The sequence below is a fragment of the Rhinatrema bivittatum genome, chromosome 5, assembly GCF_901001135.1.
Source record: "Rhinatrema bivittatum chromosome 5, aRhiBiv1.1, whole genome shotgun sequence".
Lineage (NCBI taxonomy): Eukaryota > Metazoa > Chordata > Amphibia > Gymnophiona > Rhinatrematidae > Rhinatrema > Rhinatrema bivittatum.
The window spans coordinates 215167168-215192675 of NC_042619.1; the positions used below are offsets into that span (position 1 = coordinate 215167168).

Genomic DNA, 25508 nt, shown 5'->3' on the forward strand with positions numbered 1-25508 from the left:
TGCCGGGAAAAATAGTGGAAACTATTCTAAAGATCAAAATCGTAGAGTATATAGAAAGACATGGTTTAATGGAACACAATCAACATGGATTTACCCAAGTCTTACCTAACAAAGTCTTACCTAACAAATCTGCTTCATTTTTTTGAAGGGGTTAATAAACATGTGGATAAAGGTGAACCGGTAGATGTAGTGTATTTGGATTTTCAGAAGGCATTTGACAAAGTCCCTCATAAGAGGCTTCTAAGAAAACTAAAAAGTCATAGGATAGGAGGCGATGTCCTTTCGTGGATTACAAACTGGTTAAAAGACAGGAAACAGAGAGTAGATCAATTTTCTCAGAGGAATAGGGTAAACAGTGGAGTGCCTCAGGGAACTGTACTTGGACCGGTGCTTTTCAATATATATCTGGAAACTAATACGACGAGTGAGGTTATCAAATTTGCGGATGATACAAAATTATTCAGAGTAGTTAAATCACAAGCAGATTGCAATACATTACATGAGGACCTTGCAAGACTGGAAGATTGGGCATCCAAATGGCAGATGAAATTTAATGTGGACAAGTGCAAGGTGTTACATTTAGGGAAAAATAACACTTGATGAGTTACACGATGTTAGGTTCCATATTAGGAGCTATCACCCAGGCAAAAGATCTAGGCATCATAGTGGATAATACTTTAAAATCGTCGGCTCAGTGTGCTGCAGCAGTCAAAAAAATAAACAATGTTAGGAATTATTAGGAAGGGAATGGTTAATAAAACGGAAAACGTCATAATGCCTCTGTATCGCTCCATGGTGAGACCGCATCTTGAATTCTGTGTACAGTTCTGGTTGCCGCATCTCAAAAAAGATATAGTTGTGATGGAGAAGGTACAGAGAAGGGCAACCAAAATGATAAAGGGGATGAACAGCTCCCCTATGAGGAAAGACTGAAGATGTTAGGGCTGTTCAGCTTGGAGAAGAGATGGTCTTGAACGAGATGTGAATCAGTTATTTACACTTTCAAATAATAGAAAGACTAGGGGGCATTCCATGAAGTTAGCAAGTAGCACATTTAAGACTAATTGGAGAAAATTCTTTTCCCGTCGATAGCAGGGCTGAATTAGCCATGCTGTCATGGGATCTGTCAATCAGGTCCGGGAGGCGGAGCTTGTCAAAGCAGAGAACAGAGCTTTGCTCTCTGCGGCTGCGCGTGTGATCCAGCGCAGGAAAGTAACAGAATCTCCTCAGTCTGTTTTTTCCGCGAGCGGGATCGCACGCGGAGCTGTTCTTCTCCTCAGCATTAAAGTAGTACACATGTCAAAATCGGAGTTTAAACCCTGTCATTGCGGCAAAGTAATGTCGGTCACGGATGGCCATGACCGATGTTACTGATGCCTAGGGACCAGATCACAATCGGGAAGATTGTGAATTTTGCTCCAGGATGTCACCTAGAGCACTAAAACAAAGGGCCTACAGGCTTCAGGAACTTTTTGCCTCAACGGAACCATCGGAGGCTCATTCATCGCCTGGCCCACCGACTTCATCGGCTCCCTCAAAAAAGAGAACATCTTCGTCAGATCCTCAATCTTCCACTCTTGGAGGTAAGGAGAGCTCAAAACGACAAAGGCCAATGGATTCTAGAAAATCCACAGAGCCAGAAGCACCGCAACAGGACATATTGGCGCCAGAAACCTCGACGCCTAAGGCGCCGTATGCGCACAAAAAAGTATCGGCGCACGATACTTCGGTGCCTAGAGAGGGATTGGCGCACAATTCTATGCGCATGACTCAGACTACACTTCCGCGTACAACGCTGAAGAACCCGGCGCGCACGTCGCAGAATAATGCTGTGCGTAGAGCAAATGCGTGCACGGCACCGTTGACATCTGCACATACAGCGCCGACATCACCTACGCGCTCGACTCCATTGGGATCTATGCTCGCGGCGCCGAAGACATCGGTGCCGATAACTGATGCGCACACAGAAACAGAAAGATACGCGCGCAAGTCTACTTCCGCACATAAATCTAGATCTGCGCATAAATCTAATCTGCGCGTAAGAGACAATCACTCATCTCAGATACTACAGAATGAGTTGCAACGACGATGTTACCCTTCACGAAGCTCTTCTTCAGCTTCTTCACCAATAACTTCACCTCGTTCAGGTATCTCTTTTTCTTCGAGAGCTGATGCCAAAGAAGTTACAATAAAACGTAGGAAACTATCACCTTCTTCACGAAGAAGTCATACAGACTCGTCTCACTATTATCATAAGCACTCACAACACTCTCACCATAAAAAATTGGCAAAGAGGAGTGCTACATGGGAAATAAGCCCTTCCACTTCTAAATCATCTCATATACCGCCTTCCAATACCTTCTCACATAGAGAGGTAAAACAGGTTGTTTCCTCTAACACTTCTACAGATTCAGAAGATTCGAGGAACATAATGGGCAATAAAATACGAAATGACAAAAAGGTATCTGATACTTCACCTCAGAATACTCCAATGCACCCTAAAGCAGGTGTCTCAAGAGAACCAGATGGTCGTACAACAATGCCTCCTCATACAAAAGAGGCATTTTATCAATTGTCTCAATTTTTAGCAGGTTTTTATGAAACTCTTCAGTCATCGTTCAAAATGACTAATATTGCTGATGACAGTTCTCAGGAACACAAGGCACAGCTTACTAGAGAACAGTCGGTGGAGCTGCCGACATCTCCCATAACAAATCGACCAGCCTCACCAACTCATACTCAGGATACATCTTTTGATTCTCCTTCAATGCAAACATCTCCATCATCATCTATGGGATTCCCATCGGATCCGCAAGAACAACCTCAGGAACCGTACTCCCCTCCGGAAGACCTCACAAACCCAAATTCCTAGAAAAATTGGGTACAATACTGCATCTAGAGGTCCAAAAAGAAGCAGACCCTAGAGCAGAAACCCTTGGTCTCCTAAAGATTTTTGATACTCCAGGGGAACCAACATCTCTTCCACCACAAGAACTCCTGCATTCAGTCTTACAGAAGTCCTGGGATGCGCCTTATGCAATTGCAGCCGTTTCAAGGAAAACAGATATAAAATTTCATATGAGGAAAACATCACCGTACACTCTACCACAATTACCTCATACTTCGATAGTGGTGGAAGCGGCGATGCAAAGATTTAAGAAAACAAAATCTTATTCCTCATTCCCACCAGGGAAAGACGACAAATATTTAGATGAGTTTGGCGAAAAATATATCATAACTCAATGTTGACTGCCCGAATTATGCACCATCAATTCTATATGGTACAATACCTATATGACTGCATGCAAGCTATGAAGGGTATGCTTTCCTCGACGGCGGATCAGATACCTCCACCTCTTCGTGACATGGAAGAGTGTTCTCGACACCTTTTGAGGTCAATCTATGAAGCACATCCAGGGCATCAGCAACAGCTATTGCAGCCTGCAGACTAGCATGGTTACGTTCAAGTTCAATACGTGAAGATTTGCACGAGAAACTAACAAACCTCCCATGTACAGGAGATAACCTGTTCGGAGAAAGATTCCAGGACACAGTAGGTAAACTGAAGGAAGAAGTTCTAGCAGTATAATCATTAACATCACATCCTAATTATTCGACCACACGTCGTTATATTGGATCTACTCATAGGCAATCATATGCCAGGAGACCCTATAGATCTTATCAGTCTTTTCGTACACAAATATACCCTTCCTACCAGCGTCCTGCTCAACAACAGAATACCTCAAACCAACATAGAGGTATACCACGTAACCAGAGACAACAGACACAACAGCCGACTTCTGCAGCAAAAGCGACTTCATCTTTTTAGTTACTCAGCCACCACCACAACATCAAGCTCCACCAGGCAGATTTCGTTCTTGCTTGGAAGCCTGGGAAAGAATAACATCCGATCAATGGGTTTTGGAGATAGTGCGTCACGGTTACCAACTCCAATTTGTCACAAAACCCATATTGCCTCACAACCCCCAACCACAACTGGGGGAGGAAATTGCTTTGCTTCGCAAACAAGCAATTTGACAAATTCACCCAGGCTCCAAAATCAGCAGCATTTTATTCCCCATACTTCCTCATACCCAAGAAGTCGGGGGGCCTTTGCCCCATACTAGATCTAAGGGAATTGAACAAATTTCTCACCAAGGAGAAATTCAAAATGGTATTGTTGAAATCAATCCTTCCTCTCATTCACACCAACGATTGGATGTGTTCCATCGACCTGAAGGATGCTTACACACACATTCCAATCCATCCATCTTCATGGCGTTACCTATGCTTTCGCTACAGGCATCAACACTACCAGTACAAAGTCCTTCCCTTTGGCCTTTCGGCTGCACCCAGGGTATTCACCAAATGCATGATAGTGGTGGTGGCTCATCTCAGACAACAAGGAATAACCATCTTTCCATATCTGGACGATTGGCTCATAATCGGCCCAACTCCCAACATCTTAATAGATCACCTCCATCGGGTGATACACTGCGTACAGGAACTAAGATTAGTGATCAATTTTCAGAAATCACACCTACAACCAACACAGCAGTTACAGTTCATAGGAGCATGCCTGGATACTACTTGCAACAGGGCATACCTACCAGGCGACAGAATATCGCATTTCCGTCACCTTCTACACACATTGAACCATACTCAGAGTCCGTCAGCGAGACAGGTGTTGGTAGTCCTGGGCCACATGGCGGCGGCGATTTTCATGGTTCCCAACACCAGGCTACATATGAGACGCCTGCAATCGGGTCTAAAACGTCAATGGAAACAACATGCACAACCACTGACACAGAAGATTTCACTGACCGCAGAAATGAAAAAGGACATAGTATGGTGGCTCCTAGATGCCACCCTGTCCAAAGGAGCATTGTTCAGTTCCCCTCCTCACAACGCAGTCTTAACCACAGATGCGTCTCGCAAGGGGTGGGGTGCACACCTGGAGATTTACGAAACACAAGGGTTATGGACAATCTCGGAACGGAACTTGCAAATAAATTTACTGGAGCTCAGAGCAATTCGCAATGCATTACAAGTATTCCAAGACCACCTGAAAGGACGCAGGGTCATGATCTACACGGACAACCAAATAGCAATGTTTTACATCAACAAACAAGGAGGGTCCGGTTCATGGTCCCTTTGCAAGGAGACCCTGATAATTTTCGAACACGCTCACTGGAATTCCATACATCTCCAAGCAACTTACCTACCAGGAGTTGCAAACACAAGAGCGGACTGACTCAGCCGCATCTTTCATCCTCACGAATGGGCACTCAATACAGAAATAGCCCAGGAGATATTCATGCAGTGGGGGCACCTTCGATAGATCTCTTTGCAACAGAGATCAATGCTCAAGTTCCCAATTCTGCTCGACAAGACCAAGCCAATTCAGGATCGCTCAAGATGCCTTCCTCATTCCGTGGACGACAGGCCTCCTGTACGCCTTTCCTCCCATACCACTCATAACAAGAACAATTCAAAAGTGCATAGCGGACAAAGCTCAACTGATACTCATAGCCCCGGCCTGGCCGAGGCAACCATGGTACAGTTTCCTTCCTTCTCCGGCTATCCATCATGGATCTAATTCGATTACCGAATCGATAAGATCTTCTCTGCCACTTGGTCTCTGCCACTTGGTCCAAAGGCTGAGGTACTCTTTGGCCAAAGCTAAGGGGGTAACCTGCACAGAGTGGCAATTGCTACCTCCCTTAATATTAGGCAAAAGGGTAACCTGCACAAAGCAGCAGTTACTACCCTTAACAGTAGACAAAGGAGTACGGTCACAGAGTGGCAGTTATTACCAAAGCTGACTGGATGGACCTTTGGTCTTTAACTGCCATCATTTATATTGAACATGCTGTTATTTTGTAGCATAGTGGAGATGGAGATGCTATCCTCAAAGGAAGAGAACAGTTTTGGATATACATCTTAGACACGTTGATACCCAATGAAGAGAATGATTTAGCTTATGTTATCAGGGTTTGGTCTAATGCTCAGTCTGTCAGTTTTATCAGCTTTGAGTTGAATCATTCTAGTGATGAGCGATTGCTGTACATGTCAGTTTTTCTTTTCAGCACAGATGTTGCTGGACTGACAACAAGAGCACCCCTGAAGCAGAAGTAAGCTTCGTAACATGGCAGCCATTTTGGGCTAGCAATATCAATATAATACAAGCTACTAAGTATTTCATAAGTTTTAAAAGAGAATTGTAATTACCATGAATTAACAGTACTCAGAAAAAATATTTCGGAATAAGGTATTAGTTTACTGCCTCCTAAAAATACACAATATAACCTCAGTAAGAAACCTATGGAAGGACAGTTGAACAGATTCTGTATATGATCTTTAATTTGAGAAATTCAGTTGTCAAGTTTCTGGCTTAGGGCTGAGGAAAAGCCTATGGAGGTCGATTGTTTTTTTACAATGATGGGTCAATTTTCTAAGAACAAAAATTTCCATAATACACTAAAGTCAACTGCACTGTGCGCATCATGTTCTTGCTTACCACAAGCAATTGTTTAGAAACAAAAAAAGGCAAAAGCCTATTTTCCCATAAATTATTTAATGATACAAATAAAATGCTTTTAAAGCTTCCTCAGACACCAGTAATAGCCACACTTTAAATACCAATATAGACTTAAAATGTTAGTAAAAGTGAGTTATGGATCCAGATCAGTCACAGCTAGTAAACTTCAAGTTTGGATTTATGCTCAGGCCAAGGCATGCAGTCTCAAGAGGGGATATGAAAGCTTCAACCAGCTACCCAGAGACTAACATTTGCCTTCTTTATGGTAAAAAAAGCTAAGGGAAAAAAATAAAGTCTTACCTTTTCATATATTTTACTTATCTCTTCATTAGAGCTGAACACCAGTTGAACTGACCCACATCCTGATGCCCAGATCATTTTTTGTATTGCTCTGATAACACAGACATCGGGGATGTATTTAGAGGCCTAAAAAAAACAAAAAAAAAACAAAACTAGAAACTAGCAATGAAGAAATTACTTACCTGATAATTTTGTTTTCCTTTGGTCTCAGGACCAGTGGGTTTATGCTCCCCTGCTAGCAGATGGAGACAAAGCAAGCTGACATCACAGTATATATAGTCCAACAGTGACCCCAGCCTGCCAGTATTCTCTTCAAAAGCAACTGTGGACAGACTAGCAAAAACCTTGATTAAAACAGGATTCAAAACAGGCAACCATAACTGGACTTATGGATGAACACTTACCAGTAAGCCCTTGGAATCCGTATTCCCACAGGATGGCTACTGACATATTTATGAAGCAGCCAAGAGCAGAAAACTGAGTCCATATGTCTATACTAAGGAAAACAAAATTATCAGATAAGTAATTTCTCCATTTTCCAGTGTAGGCAGATGGACTCAGGATCAGTGGGATGCACCAAGCTACTCCCCACGGTCGTGGGAGGCTGCCCCTGGTCCAGTCAACACCACACGTGAAAAGGCTGCATCCTCCCGGGCCTGCACATCCAGATGATAAAACCTGGAAAAAGTGTGTAAGGAGGACCATGTTGCAGCTAGGTAGATATCAACGGGAACAAACTAACCTCTACCAATGACACTGCCTGAGCCCTAGTGGAATGAGCTCTAACCTGAGTAGGTAACGGCTTTTTAGCATCCACATACGCAGCCAGGACTACTTCGTTAATCCAGCAAGCTATGTAGCCCATGAAGCCAGAGCACCCTTTCTCCTGCCATGAAGAACAAACAGGCAATCTTGTCTTCCGAAAAGGTTCAGAAACCTCCAGACACCGCACAAATCTCTTGATATCCAAGGAACGCAAGAGGTGATACTCCTCCGCATTCCTGACCTTATCCAGGGACGGCAAAGAGATGGACCGATTCAAATGAATGTCTGAGACTATCTTAGGCAAGAAGGATGGAACAGTATGCAGATGTAATGCCCCCGGAGGCACCCGAAGGAACAACTCCCAGCAAGACAAAACCTGCAGCTCAGAAATTTGATGAGCTGAACATATAGCCACCAGGAACACAGTCTTCAAGATCAACAACAGCATGGAAAGGCTACACAATGGACAGAACGTAGGGCCCACCAAAAAATCCAGCACCAAGTTAAAACTCCACAAGAGAACCGGTAACCTCAAAGGAGGCCTAAGATGCTTCACTCCTTTCAAAAATTGAATCACATCAGGGTAACTTGTCAATTAACCATCATTCACATGGACCCAAAACAGGTAAGAGCCGCAACCTACATCTTCAAGGAATTAAGGGCCTATCCTTTATTCAATCCATCCTGCAAAAAGTCCAGAATGAGTGGGATAACTGAACAAGCAACACCACCACACTCCTCACACCAGGCCTCAAAAACTCACCAAACCTGCAAATAAGCCAAGGAAATGAAGAACTTCCGAGCGCCAAATAAAGTGGAAATCACCACAGAGGAATAACCACGTTTCAACAGGCAAACCCTCTCAAGGGCAAAACCGCAAGACAGAACAGAGTCAGATCCTCATGAAGAACCTGCCCCTGATGCAACAGATCCATGTGCAGCGGAAGGCGAAGGGGGGGTCCCTCCACCAAGATTCTGCAAATCCGCATACCACAGATGCCTGGGCCAATCTGTCACCACCAAGAGTACTAGTCCCCTGTGGCCTTCGATCTTGCGAATTATCTTGCCCAGCAAGAGCCACGGAGGTAAAGCATAAAGCAATCTGGTCTTTTGGCCAGACCTGTACGAGAACATTTATTTCCAGGGACCACGGATCTTTTCTGCAACTGTAGAATCGAGGAACGTTTGCGTTGTGAGAAGTTGCCAGCAGGTCTAGGAACGGAAGGCCCTAGAAATCCGCAACCAGCTGAAACGCCTCGCCTGACAACACCCACTCTCCTGGGTCCAGACTCTTCCTGCTTAGAAATTCCGCTTCCACATTGTCTTTTCTTGCAATGTGAGAGACTGAGATCATCTGCAGATGACCTTCTGCCCAAACCATAAGGTGGTCTATTTCCTGTGACACTGGCTGGCTCATTTCCTCCCTTGTGATTGACATAGGCAACCATAGTCGTGTTGTCAGACATCACGCAAACCGCTTGATCCCGCAGCCTGTGGCTGAACTGCAAGCATGCCAGCTGTACTACCCGGGCTTCCAGGCGATTGATGTTCCAGCGATACCCTTCAGCACTCCAACACCCTTGGGTTGTCAACTCCAGACAGTGAGCCTCCCAACCATGGATACCCGCATCTCTGTCTTGAGTACCAACCAGGTCGGAGAGGACAAGGGAACTCCCTTCCTCAGATGATCTTCCTGCAACCACCCCTGGAGGCGGGAACAGATTTCCATCAGCAAGTGGAGCAGAGACTGTGGGTTCCAATGAGACAGCAGAGAGTACTGAAAAGGGCACATATGCGCCCTCACCCAAGGCACCACTTCCAGGGTTTCCGCCATCAAGTCGAGTACCTGTAGGTAGGACCTCATCATTGAGCACATGGTGTTCACCAGCTAACACACTTGAGACATCAATTTCTGAATCCAACATTCTGGTAGGAAAACTCTGTCCTACCCCGTGTCGAACTGGACCCCCAGATATTCCAATGACTCGGATGGCTTGAAGATTGCTCTTGGTCAGTTTCACCACCCAACAGAGCTCCTGCAATAAGGAGATCACCTTGTGTGTCACCAGGTGACTCTTTTCCTGAGACTTGGCTAGAATCAGCCAGTCCAAATTTGGGCGCACCAGGATTGCTTCTCTTCACAAGGCCACCACGACGACTCCCATAACCTTGGAAAATGTTCTGGGAGCGGTGGCTAGACCAAAGGGCAGCGCCCAAAATTGACAATGGCACCCTAACACCACAAAGCCTAGAAAGTGTTGGTGCTCCAACCAGATGGGAATATGAAGGTCAGCCTCTGACAGATTCAAAGAGGTCAGAAATTCCCTGACTGCACCACCATTATTACAGGCATAAGGTTTCCACATGAAAATTAGACACCTTCAAATGATGGTCTACCCTCTTAAGATCCAGGAAGAGACAAAAGGAGCCCTCCTTCTTGGGCACAACAAAATAAATGGAATATCACACCATTCTTTGAGACGTAGGCACCAAAACCACAGCCCTCAGCCTAAGGAGCCTTTGAAGCATGAGCTCCACTGCCTGCTTCTTCTGTGGGGAGTTGCAAGGGGACACCAAGAATATGTCCTAAGGAATACTGCAAAGTTCCAGCCATATCCTTCTCGTACCACCTTTAGGACCCACCGGTCCGATGTGATCTTGACCCACCTCTGATAAAAAAAAAAAAAAAAAAAAAGAGAGATGTCCCCTATCTCTTGTTCCCAAAGATGGGTCAGCAAACCTTCATTGGGAGGTACGGGAGGGTCCACAACCCGAGCCTGCGCCCGTCTGTCACAAACACCTGGATCCTGCAGCACGACCACTTATGATAAGGAGGCGCTGCACCTGTTTCTTATCCTCTGACAAATGAAGAACTGGAGATTCGCTCCACTTACTGGCCTGGTTCTCCAACTCGTCAAACAAGAGCGAACCGTTAATAGGCAATGTGAACCTTGGAGCTCACATCGGCCGACCAATGTCTCAACGATTACTGGCGCCTGGCCAACACAATCTAAGTCATCCCGTTGGACAAGGTAAGGACCAAGGCACAGCCCGCATCAGCCAAAATGGCAGCAGCAGGTACCACAACAGTGCCAGGATTTATGCCAGAGACAGCAACCTCCTGGGAAAGAAGCAAACAAGAGCGAGACACTAAGGAACAACATGAAGCGATGCAAGGTCACTGCCACAGCTTCAAACACCTGCTCAAAGATAGTGTCAATCTTGCTAACATAAGCATCTGTGAAGGCCTTTCCTCCTTCCATGGTAATAGTGGTCTGTTTAGAGACTGCACACACAAGTGCATCCACCTTCGGAAAACAAAAGCGCTCTCTCACCACTGACTCCAGAGAGTACAGGCCTTCCAAAATCCAACCCTTTGGAAATAGCCCATGGGGTACTGCACTCAAGCTCAATCAATTCTTGTATGGCTTCCATCACAGGGAATAAACAAGAGCCTTTACAAAAGGAAACCAAACTAGGATTTCTCCTTGGCTCAGAAACAGAATCTGCCCCAGAAACTCCAAGCATCGTCAAAGTCTGGGAAAACAGAATTGTCACTTCATCTCTATGAAAGAGCAGTCACATAGTTCTATACAGCTCCAATCGGGAGGGGGGGTCGCATCCAGAGGACCCACTGTTACTCGAGGGGCACTACGGCATTGAAAAAAGGAAAAAGCATCCAGACTAAAATGCATCTGAGGACCACTTACTGAGCCACCTTCCCCTGCTGAGTAACAGTTAGGGGAGGGCCAAAGTCAGGTGCCCCACCTGAGACGGCTTTAACTAAACCACATCCGGCTGGGAAAGAACCAGACTTGGCCAAAAACAGAGGAAGACAAGGCACTCAGAGGCTCCAAGCAGTGCTGGCACAAAGCAGCAGGCACTCCAGGGGAAACACCCGAAAAGAACAGGCAGTGCAAAGATAAGGTGCTTAAGCTTATGAGGCACAGGTGCTATCATGACCAACAATGCGCTGAGTGGTGGCCAGAGGCATGTGTTTAGCTGCGTTTTGCCTTTTTTTTTTTTGATATATGTGCTCAACTAGGCGCCCAAAAATTATGCGGCCACACACATAGGCGCTCACCCAGGTGACCAAAATAAGAGCACACAAAAAACTCAAAGCACACAGTACCACTTGAGAACGGCCACTAGGCAGCGCTTCACGTGGGCGTTCAAAACTCAATCACTGGGCACACAACTGGATGCTCAGCGAGATGAACAAGCTGGACAAACCAGTAGAGGGCAGCCTACCACACTGTGTATAGCGAAAAGCCTCAAAGTGGGGCCTAGCCTACCAAGGCTGCTCAACCTGCCAGGCTGTCTACGTCTCTCGATCTCCCACGGAGTGGGATGAATATCAGAATGGAGCACCGAGCTCGAAGATCAGGTGTGAGAAGGAAGCACTGCATAGTAAAACCTCCTGATAAATCTCTGTATATATCGTCTTCCTTTTCTTTCTTTCTTTCTTTTTTTTTAAAAACTTACCGGAGATCAGCCTTATGTGGCTGAGCACAGACCCAGTCTCCGGCTGAGAGGGGAGAGGGCAATTGTCGTCACTACAGTGCTCGGCTTCCTACACCCACTGCCTTTCAGCCGCTCAAGCAACTAAGTCCACACCAGCAAAACCAGCTACCGGGATCAAGGCACACCTCTAAGGGACCACAGAAATCACCTCAGGAATGCTCAGTTGCAGGAGAGCAGGGATTTCTTTTCCTTCACTTAGATTTCAAATTTCTCCTTCCAAAACATTCGAAGCAATCATCATAGGGAGATGCACATCTGCCGGAGACTGAGAATACTGGCAGGCTGGGGTCACTGCTGGAATATTAGTCATAAGAGATACGAGGAGGTAGGGGTAGCTGTTCGATAAGTGTATTTGATTGTTTTATGAGATGTTTTTATTTGAATGGTTGTAATTTGTTTTATTTTTTAGTTCTATGAAGTTGATTTTAGTATATTTATTGTATATTATTTATTGTTGTGAACCGTTACGATGGACCCAGAGTGATGGTATACAAAAGCCAATAAATAAATAAATAAATAAATAAATATACTGTGATGTCAGCTTGCTCCATCTCCATCTGCTGGCAGGGGAACATAAACAAATTGCTCCTGAGTCCATCTGTCTACATGCTAGAAAAATTACTATTATTTATCTACCACTGCCCCAAAACATTAAACTTTTTTTTTTCACATATCTTAACTATTGCTGCTTTGTCAAATCACTGAAATTTAGATAATGTTTGAAGAAAAAGCTATTTTCTACTGTACAATATTTCATAATTACACAAGAAAAGCAGCAGTACTGTAAAACTAAGAAATAATCTTTAAGCAGTTTGTCCATTTGTCCCTGATCGCTTGAGATTACACATTTGAAAGGTGTCATGATGTGCATCACACACTGGTATTTTGTTAGTTCATGTACTATGTGATGTCATTTGTGATCAAGATGGATCAGAGTCAGTATGTGTGGTTTAAGCTTGGACCTTCCACAAATATGGTAGTAATGCATGAAGAGTATTTGCAGCTTCTGAAGCATGACAATATGTGCACGATAGGCTGTTCTTTACAATCTCTTCACATGTACAAAAACAAAATCTTTCAACAGAATACAAAAATACTGGCTAGTTAAGAGTATTTAACACACAAAACAGATATTACTAACCTCATCAGATATTTGTTGTGCTAGACGTATTGCAACATTTCTTAACATACACTCAGATGTTGGGTTGGGAATGTTCTGTAGGGCACTTTGAAGCACCACTGCCTGATCATGTGTAGCCTGATTTATCTGCAATTGATGGTTTTTATTACTTGAATGAAAAGAAATTTACAAAGCTGAGCACTCAAAAGAAACTGCATTGACATTTGTTGAGGTAACAAATAAAAGATTTTCAGTAAAAGTATAAACAAATCAGAAAAATACTAAGTACACAATATATGGAAAAATAAAAATGTGTTTTTCACATAAACAATACACTGGACTTGCATAAACAATTTTTTTCTGTTACCACTTCAAAGAATAGTGTTTTAATGAAAGTGTGTTACCGGTGACATGGGGCTTGTGGTGCCTTCCACGATTGGCTGACAAGCTTCTGCCACAGCTCGTACATGGCCAAAGCCAATTGCTGTCAGTAGCAATTTGGCTATTTTCAGAGCATTAAGGTAGGCGCCCCGCCGTGTCTCCATATCTGAATTTGGCAGGAAATTATTTCTTGTAAGCATACTCAGTACAAGAGGCAGACCACCACTTTTCAGGAAGTTGTACTGAAAATCACTAGCATCCTCTCCCAGAGGTGCATTGGCAGGCATTAACAAGGCATAGACTACCTGGATAAAAATAAAATCAAGATTAATAACAAATATACAGCATATTAAAAACATATACAGCTAAAGTCTTGAAAAATCTGACCTCAACTCAGTCTGCTCACTAATGCTCTTTGTTATAAGATGTTTTTATATTTTCAAGGAATAAAAAAAAAGATGAACATTTCTTTTTGTCACCCTCCCAGCTGCAAGGGGTTCTGATGACAAACACAGGTGTACCTTTTTTACTTAAGATTTATAACAGGAGGTTCTTTAAAAAGCTTAATATACAATACTCAAAATGAGAACGCGGGAGCTTAATTCAGTTAGAAGTAACACAAACTTGGACCACCCTGATGGATCAGTGGCAATGCTGGGTTTGACTCCTCACTCAGGCCTTCTGCTCCCGGAGTTGGCCGGGGCTGTGGGATACTGCAGTTGCAGCTTTCACAGTCCTTACTAACAGTGGTGGGGGTCATGGGAGTATCATACTATGAAGACACTTAGTGGACAGATTTAGGGTCTATGATAGCACGTTTGTTTAGCTGTTAAACAGGGTTCTCCACAGACAGTGGGACGAATTAGTCATTGCACTTGTATGATGCCATCTGACAGCGCAGACAGACCCAGCTCTCCGTGAAAACTTTTCTGAGCATTCGTAAGAGTACTGTGTGTGCATGCTGCCTTGTGAGCCCCTCAATCTCTTCCACAGCTTAAGCTTTAGCAAGGTAGCCAACTCTCCAGGAGAAGCAGGCAGGCATTAAGAATAGCTAATTCATCCTGTCTGCTTTCTCCATCGACAAACAAGTATAAATTAGTCACTATGTGTGGAGAGTAGTCTAGTGGTTAGAGCAGCGGGGTTGCAAACCAGGGAAGACAGGGTTCAAATTCCTCTTCTAAGCTTCTTGTGACCTTGGGCAAGTCACTTTACCCTCCATTGCTTCAGGTACAAACTTAGGGCCTGATTTACCAAGGCTTTTCTCCTATTCTGTGTCTATGGGGAAAATGCTTTGTAAATGAGACTCTTAGATTGTGAGCCCTCTGGGGACAGGGAAATGCCTACAAGATTTGGCCATTTCAACATATTATACCAATATTGTTTTCTTTACACTGGTTATCAATTGAATGGAGAACATTTAAAATCTTGTCATTAATCCATAAAACCATGAACAAAGCTCCACAATGTATCAATTAATTATTAAAAATCTATAAGCCTAAAAGGAATTTGAGGTCCTCAAGGTGGTGCCTACTTGTACCCTCAGGGAGTTGGCTGAATCACATGAAAGCATTATTGCTGTAGCTGGCCCTATGTTAGGAACAGTTTACCAGACACTATCAAAAAAAAACCTCTTTTAAAAGGGCCTTAAAGATGAATTTATTTAACTAAGTATTTAATGGTCTAATAAGTTTGTGGTTTTACTGTAACTATAATGGAGTTTAATTAACATGGTTTCTACCCTTATTTGTAGAGCTGACAGAGCTTAGTTTGTTTGAAAGTTTAATGCTTTACTTGTGTATGTTATTGTAAACCGCTTAGAATATCAGATAATGCAGCATATACATCTTTAAATAAATAAATGCAATCTGCTTTGAAGTGCCTGAAAAGTGGAATATAAATTAAATAAACAAGCTGTGGGTTGCACTGCAGAAACATTTCAAGATAACCCTGCACCACCAATTGGATTATTGGGTGAACATGCTGCACAGAACTGCTTGTCCAAAGTTACTGTCTTCTCGGGATATGCTGTCCAGACTGCAGTAGAATGTGAAGACGTGCACTAATGACCAAGTAGAAGCTTTGCAAATGTCTTCAGTAGAACTGGCCCTGAGACAAACCACTAAGTCGTCATGGCTCTCATTTGATGAGCTTTGACAGAGTGTGAAATCTGGACAGAGTTTTTTGGCAACTGCCCTTCCCAATCAATTGGGATTCCTTAAATCACAGAACAATTCACGGAATTTGGAGTATGTGGGTAAGTCATTCTCAGGTTGTAATTGTGGCACATTAGCAGGGCCTTCCCATAGTGTTGGCTCATCCATGCTGGTAGGCTCTGAATCGCCAGTCTCACCACAAACATCTTCCCTGGCCTTCAAAAAAGAAAACTGCTTCAAATCTGTGACTTTCTTCTTTGTAGCCATCCCTGCACCTCGGCTACGCTCCGCAGCATCTAAGAATGCTATAACTCCTGAATGTGAATATATATATAAAACAACTCGCTGTTTGGAGACAGAAGAGAAGCTTCAGGCTGCCATCTAGATCAGTGACATCATCAATCCCCCTGCAAGGCATTTCATTAACACCATCAGAACCCCGTGAAACAAAAGGGAAGCCCCATATATGAGCAATGCACATACATCACAAACCTGAGGAATTTCGAATGGGCAGAATGAATTGAAACGTATACATAAATGTCGCTCAGATCCAGCGCACACATCAAATCCCTCGGTTGATGAAAAAAAAGACTTCTTTAGAATGAGTTAATCTTGAATTGCTCTCAAACCAGCAGTTTGTTCAATTTTTGTAAGTCTAGTATAGGCCTCAATCCCCCACAATTTCTTGGGGATTAAATACTGGTAACAGAATCCATGGCCACTCCTGAGAAGGATTCCAAAAACAGAGCGGCAGTCGGTCTAAGGTAGCCATAGTCTACTTTTGTTTTTCTCACACTCCTGAGAAGGAACAGGTTCAACTACCTTTTAAAGTACGAATGATTCCACCTCCAGTTGGGCAGAATGAGAAGGGTCAGAGGATGACGAGAGAAGTGCAATAATCATGCACCACAATTTTCAAGACCCACTGGTTTATGGTGATCCAGAGCCAATCTGAAAGGAAGGACAGACTCCTCCCTCCCCACCAGTGGACGCAGATGTCAAGGTCATCAAAAACTTGTGCCTGGCTTAAGGCTGCGTCTACTCCTGAATCTTGGGCTGATGCCTTTCCGTCTGTTGACCTCAAGCAGGCAGTTGCTCAAGAGGAGATGCAGCTCGATAATGTCAAGAGCAGAAAGGACACCTTTGGAAGAATGGGCATTTGAAAGAGAAGTATTGGTATGTGGCAGGAGCCAATTTGTCCCCCACTGCAATAGATGACTGTGGTGTGGATTGATGTTTCTTAGAGTCACAGTCTCTAACTTTGTCAATAAACAAGTTATCTCACAATTGTACCCTGTTTAGGGGACATTCATGTACATCCTTCTCAGAGACCACTCACCTATAATCATTCGAGCTTTTGGGCTTCCATAGAAGCAGCCAAAGTCCTGGAGGCAATATCAAAAGCTTAATATACAGAACAGATAGGATGCTTCTCACATTCTTTCATTGTTGAACATATGTATGTCTGTTCTTCGTCTAATGATTCCATTCAAGATTTTAGTTCCTGGGCACATTTGTGCAAATACTGCACCATGTAGTGTTGGTAAGCCAAGATCTTGGCTCTCAGCATGGAACCATGGAAAACCTTGTTCCCAAATGCATCCAATGCCTCTGAATCTTTCTCCAATGGTGTGGTTAAGAGTGATCATGAGTGTGCTCATCAAATATAGATTTTAGTCCCTGGGCTGACTAAACTGTACTTCAAAGTCCAGCTTCCTGGCTACCAGAAAGCATTAAGTAGGCATCTGGCACATCTTCATCTATAGATCCTGGAGAAACCTGTAAATCAGAATAGCTCCAGCAGCAGCTGGAGGATGAAGGAACTGAAGGAGCCCCAACACAATTGTTCTTGAATCCATTTTTTTCCCAACACTGATAAGAGTCTTTGCCAGATTAACCAAAAATTTCAAGTAGCAGAAATCCTTTGGAAGAGAAGTATGATGTAGCAAACCTGGAACAAGATCAGACGGAAACCCCATGAAATCCTCCTCATCCCCTGACCACTAGGGGACATAACCATAATCCTGAGGAAGCAGACATGAAGACCTCCATTGGTCTGTAGGGAATATATCAGGTAAAGTTCAGAATAGATGGAGCCCACTTCACACTCCAAATCATGTGGGAATCCCTCATCTCGAGGTGCTAGAAGCTCTTTGGTAAGGTCTCTACCAGTGTGGGACTAGTAGCAGCTCCGTTATGTGGGAAAGTTTCCATCATCTTGGATAGTAGTTCTAAAATCCTTCTTATCTTCAGGGCTCAAAGAGGCAAAGAAATTCTTCATTAAGTCCATTCAGTGGGCTTCCATTGATTCCTTTGCTTCTCAATGGAGGTGGCTGAAAAAGTAAAGGCAAAAAGAAAAGTGTTTAGGAAGTATAAAAGATCCTAAAAAGAGGAACATAGGGAAGATTACCTGATGAAACTTGGGAGATGAAGAAAGACATCAGGAAAGCAAAAGGTCAAGCAGAAGAAAGGATTGCCTTAGAGGTTAAGACAAAAGATTTTTCAGATATATCAGAGAAAGAAGGAAGACCCAAAGTGGTATAATGAAATTGAAAGCTGACAAGGAGCAATGTGTAGACACAGATGAAAAAAAATGGCAGAAATATTAAATACTTCAGTTTGGTGTTCACGAAAGAAAATCCTGGAGAAGGACCGTTGCTGGTTAACAAGACCATAGATGAGAATGGGGTAGACAACTTCTTTTACAAGTCCATGGGGCAAGATGAGGTGCATCCCAGGATACTACAGGAACTCAGAAATGTCCTGGCAGGTCCGCTGAAAGACCTGTTCAATAGATCCCTGAAAACGGGAGTGGTGCCATGAGATTGGAGAAGAGAAGTTGTAGTCACACTTCACAACAGTGGTAGCAGAGAGGAGGCAGGAAACTACAGGCCAGTTAGCCTCACCTTGGTGGTGGGAAAATTATTCGAGAGATTGCAGAAGAAAAGGATAACGAATTATCCACAATCCAGTAAGTTGCTGGATTCAAGGCAGCATGGATTCACCAGGGTAGGCCTTGTCAGACAAATCTGATTGATTTTTTTGATTGAGTGACTAGAGAATTGGATCAAGGAAGAGAGATTTACTTGGGATTTCAGCAAAGCTTTTGATACGGTCCCGCATAGGAGGCTTATGAATAAAATGAGAAGCTTAGGAGTAATCGCCAAGGTGGTAGAGTGGATGAAACTAGTGGACTGACAGGAGACAGCATGTAATGGCAAATGGAACCTATTCTGAAGAGAATGGTGTTAAGGGGAGTACCACAAGGATCAGTTTTCGTACCGGCTCTGTTCTATATCTTTGTAAGCGACACTGCAGAAGGGTAGAAATTAAATTTTGTCTATTTGCAAATGAAACTAAGATCTGTAACAGAATGGACATGCCTGAAGGAGTAGAGAGAATGAAAGGACATTTAAGAAATGAAGAAAAGAGTACATGGGGTAACTGGCTGGTGTGATGGTTACTACCTTCAACCAATAAGCCTTGATTTTGATGCAACTGTAACAATGCTCTCCACTTCAACGGCAGGGGGAAAGGAAGAGCTGGATTTAGACAATGAGGGCCCCGATTTTTACTGTCTGAGGAACTGATAAGTATGGGGGTATCCTGCATGGAGCAGCATCAATAAGTCTTGACGCATTTGATGCAACTCTCTGCTTTGACAGTGGTGGCTGGGGTGTAGAAGAGGAATTGGATTCAGATAACCACCAACACGGGTCCTGACTTTTACGGTTTGGGATACTGATATGCAGGCATAAGGGAAAAAGCACAGGACTGCACTTAAGGCCAAGCCCATAAGCAAAGCATGTCAAGCAGGACTGTCTGAATTTTCAAGGCAGCTCATCACACCCAGTAAAAATGTTGCTAGCAGTACATTTTTATGGATTATCAATGTTTGGGGATACCTGCACAGAGTAGCAGTTGCTACCATTAAGAGAAACATGGGGTAACCTGCACGTTGCAACAGATACTACCATAAGAAGCTTGCTGGGCAGACTGGATGGACCATTTGGTCCTTTACTGCCATCATGTCTATGTTACTATGTAAAGAACTTGCTGAGCCAGAGTTGGAGGACAGACTCTCTCTTCAGAGACCCATATCAGCTCATCCTCACTTAGGGCTGCTTGTGAAGTGTAGTAGAGGAACCCAGCATTGCAGGAGCAACCCTCGCTGCACTGGCTGCTTTAGTAACTTGTTGAATAGCATTCTGTTCCAAAAATGGCATTAACCAGTTCTGTACAACACACAGGTAAATAATGAAGATTCCAAACTTGTATCACCTATTACATGAAGGAATCAGAATATTGTATACTCATCATCTAGATTAATGCAAATGTAAAATATATCAAATAAATTTAATATACAAGTACAAATCAAATGCTGCCACAAAAGAATCAATGTCAGGTTGATGATCTTTGTCAACCTGACATGGATTCTTGTGTGGCAGTGTTTGGAGCTTAATACTTGATACTTTGTTATATTGTTTAATACCTTATTCTCTGTTACACTGTTTAGTGAAACATTGTTAGCTTTAATTGAAGTGAAACATTATGTCCTTTCACTGATATATGTATATATACTAGGAAGACCTAGTAACTACCCTCACAATGGAACTGAACAACCTCGATCTAACTGACGCAGAAACTGCCCTTGACTCTTGGAACAACTGTACCAATTCAATAGCTAACAAGCTTTGCCCCATGCAGTCACGCGTGATTGACCCAGCTAAAAGGAATAAACAACCATGGTACTCTACACAGCTTAAATCCATGAAACGCAACCTCAGAAAGCTGGAGAGAAACTGGTGCAAAAATTCCACCACAGCACAACTCACAGCCTTTAGATCATACCTCCATACATACAGAACAGCTATAGATAAAACAAAAAGACTTCTATGCCCACAGAATACACCACCTTCAATTCAATCCACGAGCCCTTTTCGAATTGGTAAATACTTTAACGAAATCTAACCCAAATTGCTCACATGATACAGATGATCAGAGCAAATGCGAAGACCTAGCCACTTTTTTCCAGACGAAAATAGACAACATAATGTCTCGCTTCTCCTCCTCACAAGTCTCATCTGACTTCCATCTAGACAGCAATACTGCAAGGCTCCCTGCACTCAATACTACATCCTCCACTGAAATTGAATCCATCTTAAAAAAAAAAAATGAGGCCCCTGTACACACCCTTCAGACACCATCCCTACAAAAACCCTCCCTCAACATCCCTAACATTATCGCCAAACCTATCTCAAATATCATCAATAGATCCATCACACTTGGTATGGTTCCCAAGAGTCTTAAACATGCCATTATCAAACCCATATTGAAAAAGCTTACACTTGATCCATGCGACCTCATAAACTTTCGCCCCATATCCAATCTACCCTTCTTAGTTAAAATCCTTGAGAAGTCTGTCAACCGCCAATTATCTGATTACCTAGATGAGCACAACATCCTATTGCCCTCACAATATGGCTTCCGACATCATCACAGCACTGAAATCTTACTCATCTCTTTGATTACATCCTGAGAAGCCTCGACAAAGGTATTTCACATATCCTGGTTCTCCTTGATATCTCATCTACATTTGACACTGTCAACCATAAAATTTTAATTGAACGCCTCAACAATATTGGCATCACAGGAACAGCCCTGCAATGGTTCCAATCCTACTTGCATGACAGACATTACAGTGTCCAAATAGGCAACTGTACATCCAAACCCATCCCCCTAGCACAAGGTGTGCCCCAAAGTTCTTCCCTATTCTCCACTTTATTCAATATCTATCTCCTCCCCCTCTGCAACCTTCTATCCACACTAGGCCTCCCGCACTTCATCTATGCCGATGACGTGCAAATCCTTATACCTATTAATGACACATTTCACAAAGCTACTGAGACCTTAAATTCCACTTTAGCGGTCATTAATTCACTCCTGGCAAACTACCACCTCGCACTGAACACTGCTAAAACTGAGTGCCTCCATATCACACCTCCAAATATACCCTCACCCCTTCAGCCAGGACCACTCTCCACTCCCTCCAACCAATTGGTGCGCAGCCTTGGCATCACTATTGATAATCACCTCACCTTCAAAAAATTCATCAATAACACCCTCAAAGCCTGCTACTTCAAACTACATTACCTTAAAAAAATCAAACCTCTTCTACATCTCAGCGACTTTCGCACCATTCTACAAGCCTTTATTCTTTCGAAAATAGACTACCGTAATGCCTTGCTCATAGGTTTACCTAAAAGCACATTGCAACCGCTGCAACTACTACAAAATGCAGCTGCCAGGATCCTTACAAACACCCACAGAAGTGACCACATAACTCTGGTACTTAAACACCTCCAATGGTTACCAGTCTCTGCGAGAATATCATACAAAGCTCTCACGCTAATCCAGAAAGCTCTCTACAACCAAAATATGCAATGGTTCACAGAACACCTCACCTTTCACAACACAATCAGACCCACAAGACAGCAACATAAAGCAACAATACTCACTCCTTCACCCAAACTGTTTAAACTCTGCTCCACCAAAGATCGGGCCCTATCCTTAGCGGGGCCCACGCTATAGAACAAGCTCCCATCCTCCCTTTGTCAAGAATCGTGCTCTAAAAAATTTAAACAGAATTTAAAAACCCACCTCTTTAAGCAAGCATATGCATAACTCTCCACTCTCTTGCCCTCTCACCTTCATGACTCATTTATATGACTTTATTCTTGTAAATACCTATATTGTAATTAGCAGTATCCGTTCCATATTACTGTAACCATGCAATGTTGATTTCTTGTACCCTTCGACCCTTAGTTCTGTTAATTTATTTTGAATTTTGTTTTTTATACATTTTTATGCATTTTGTTCTCTGTTTTACTGTAAAGCATCCTTAGCTGCATTTTGTTCCTTGTGAACCGATGAGATGTTCCCAATGTTCATCGGTATATAAAAGCTTCTAAATAAATAAATAAATATATCGATGTGTAGTTTGTTACTTGTTTAATATAAGTGTTTCATAATGTTTTGTAATTCTTACAATGTGTGTTGGAGTTGCCTTTATAAGTATGAATGTATGGATATGAACGGGTGTTTTAGGTTAGTTTTCATAGTAAGTTGTAATAGAGGACAACATATGTAACAAGTTTAATTTCATTGTACTTGTGATATTAAATTTATTTGATATATTTTACATGTTTGCATTCATTGATTGTTTTCCTACTCTAGAAGATGAGTATACAATATTGTTCAGATCAACCAGTTCTGTGCCATGGTAGGAACCCTAGGACTCTTGGCCATCCACATCAAACCTCAGCTCTGAAACCAGTGGTGTGCCTTGATATTCTGCACCAACTGTATTGAATGCTTCCTTGAGCTCTATGCAGATGAGAGAGATGATGCCCTGATAGGCATCAGATATGTGGAAAATTAGATGATTCAGTGATATGAAGATCTTCCTTGCTATGATATATGACTGTACCTTTGACAATGAGTTTGTGTCCTGCCTTGGTGCTAAAGACCCCTTGGCTCCAGCAGAACCCTGCACAGACTATGCAGGCCTCTCCTTCAGCTCCAAGTTGAGACAGCCCCAAAGGGGATCCTGTGCCACTATGGCGTTTTTCTCAATGCCACCTCTATGCTACAAAAGCCTTTGCACCATTCTCAAGTCCTGACCTGAGGCATATACAGAGGCAAACACCATGGGGAAAAGAGGGAAAGATTTCCTATGCTTGCGGGTTCCAAGGGAATGATTCCTGCATCGGCTTCTTGCAAAGGAAACCTGATCATGCTTCACTATTCAATGAGGAGCGGCTCCACTGCTTGGACTTGTGTTGAAGCTTGCTCACTGGCACCTTACTCAGCACCTCCATTTTCCAGGCACATTGCTGCTGCGCACTGGGCAACGTGACCATAGCTACAGCAATTTGAAGAGCCATGGTAAGGGCCCATTCGGCAGTAGCAGAAGGAGTGTGTTCCCATGATGGACATCTGGTGCCCACAGATTGCAGGCCCCAAAACCTGTGAGCTTTTTGGCCTTGGATTTCTCCGTATATCCCATCATCTTAATTTTTCTTCTTTATTTTTTAGAACTTAAAAGTTCTTTTGAGGTGCTGAGGCAGAGGCATAAAAATATTCAAGCAATGATGCAGTTCAAAGCATTAGGTCCCAGAAAAAGAAAAATTTAGGCGAGACTGGTATACATTTGTGCAATAGCTCAGATGAAGAAATAATGAAAGGCTCATTATTTAATACAGGAAATACACATGGGAATTTGGGCATGCTCAGTAAAATCTTTTCTGAGCTCTGAGAGCTGGGTTCATGTCAGAGCAGTCAGATGATGTCACCCATATGTAATGGCTAATTCATGCCTGCATGTCAATGGAGGATGCAAAGCTATGACTGGACTTAAGTTTAGAAGTATACTATATATAAGGAGAAAAAAATCCACAGGGTAGTTACAAATGAAGGTTTCATGGTTCCAGATCCCAAGCTAATATAGTAACGACAACAGAAAAAGACCAAATGGTCCATCCAGTCTGCCCAGCAAGTTTCTTATGGTAATAATTGCTGCTCCATGCAAATTATCTACATGTTTCTGCTAAGGGAAGTAACTGCCACTCCATGCTGGTTACCCCAAACCTTATGTAAGGGTAGTAATATTAATAAAGAGAACCAAGCTCTATTTCTGATTGAGCTGAAAGCCCAAAAGAGAAGGAGGAAACAGTCAGGCCAAAATAAATAAATAAATAATCTAGGAAGACCTTTTCTTAGTATTTTTTATTTTATTTACATTCTGCTTTGCAGGCACTTTCAAAGCAGATTACATTCAGGTATTGTAGGTATTTCTCTATCTCCAGAAGGCTCACAGTCTAAGTTTGTACCTGAAGCAATGGAAGGTAAAATGACTTGCTTAAATTCACAAGGAGTGGCAGTGGGATTTAAACCATAATTCCAAGCCCACTGCTCTAAATACTAGGCTACTTATATATACTGCTGAAAGTCAGCATGTGAAATTTTAATGCCCAGGGTCCAGGTATACCCTTGTCTGATGATTTTCAACATATACTATACATAACTCTGAATTCTATTAAGAACTGCTCATTTATCCTGAGCATGAAAGGGACTGTTTACTGCTGAGTTGGTAAAATTAGAGATCATCAGGGAAGAGAATACAGGAAGAGCTGTGAATTACATTGCTACAGATCAGTAAACAAAAGGGTAAACAGCAATTCAAAATACAAAACTGTGCTATGACTTAGAGACACATATAGACTTCAAACAAGCATCTCCAACTAGGATGAAGGCAATTCAAAGAAAATAAATGGAGGGGAGATTCTGGTGAAATCACTTTAATGTAAGACTCTATATAGCAACTCTTTACTTGTTGGTCTACCAAAATATTTATTTATTTTATTTTATTTATTTAAGGCTTTTCTATACCGGCATTCATGATACAATCATATCATGCCGGTTTACAGAATACAGGGGAGTGAAAACTTTGTTCATTTAACCAGTGCAGAAGAAGCAAAAAGTTACAATATAACAAGGTCGTTGAAACTGGGGAATGAAGGAGAATAAGAATAGATAGGAATAAATATAAACTTTACAGAGGTAGATTATTTACATTGTGCAGTAATGTCTCTTTGTGGTTAGTATTTACATTGTCCCGTTAGGTCTCAATGGGTGGTAGAATCTGTAGGGTTCGCGTGTCGTA

The 25508-nt window shown here is 42.8% G+C and overlaps 1 protein-coding gene across 1 annotated transcript in view; it reads right to left on the minus strand.

The window, feature by feature from the left end:
* The window catches only part of USP9X (ubiquitin specific peptidase 9 X-linked), a 723495-nt gene that overhangs the window by 281617 nt on the left and 416370 nt on the right, over nucleotides 1-25508 (minus strand). Inside the window, 3 exon segments of the mRNA XM_029603145.1 lie at nucleotides 6842-6967; nucleotides 13272-13397; nucleotides 13655-13936. Coding sequence (XP_029459005.1) covers nucleotides 6842-6967; nucleotides 13272-13397; nucleotides 13655-13936 — 534 coding nt within the window.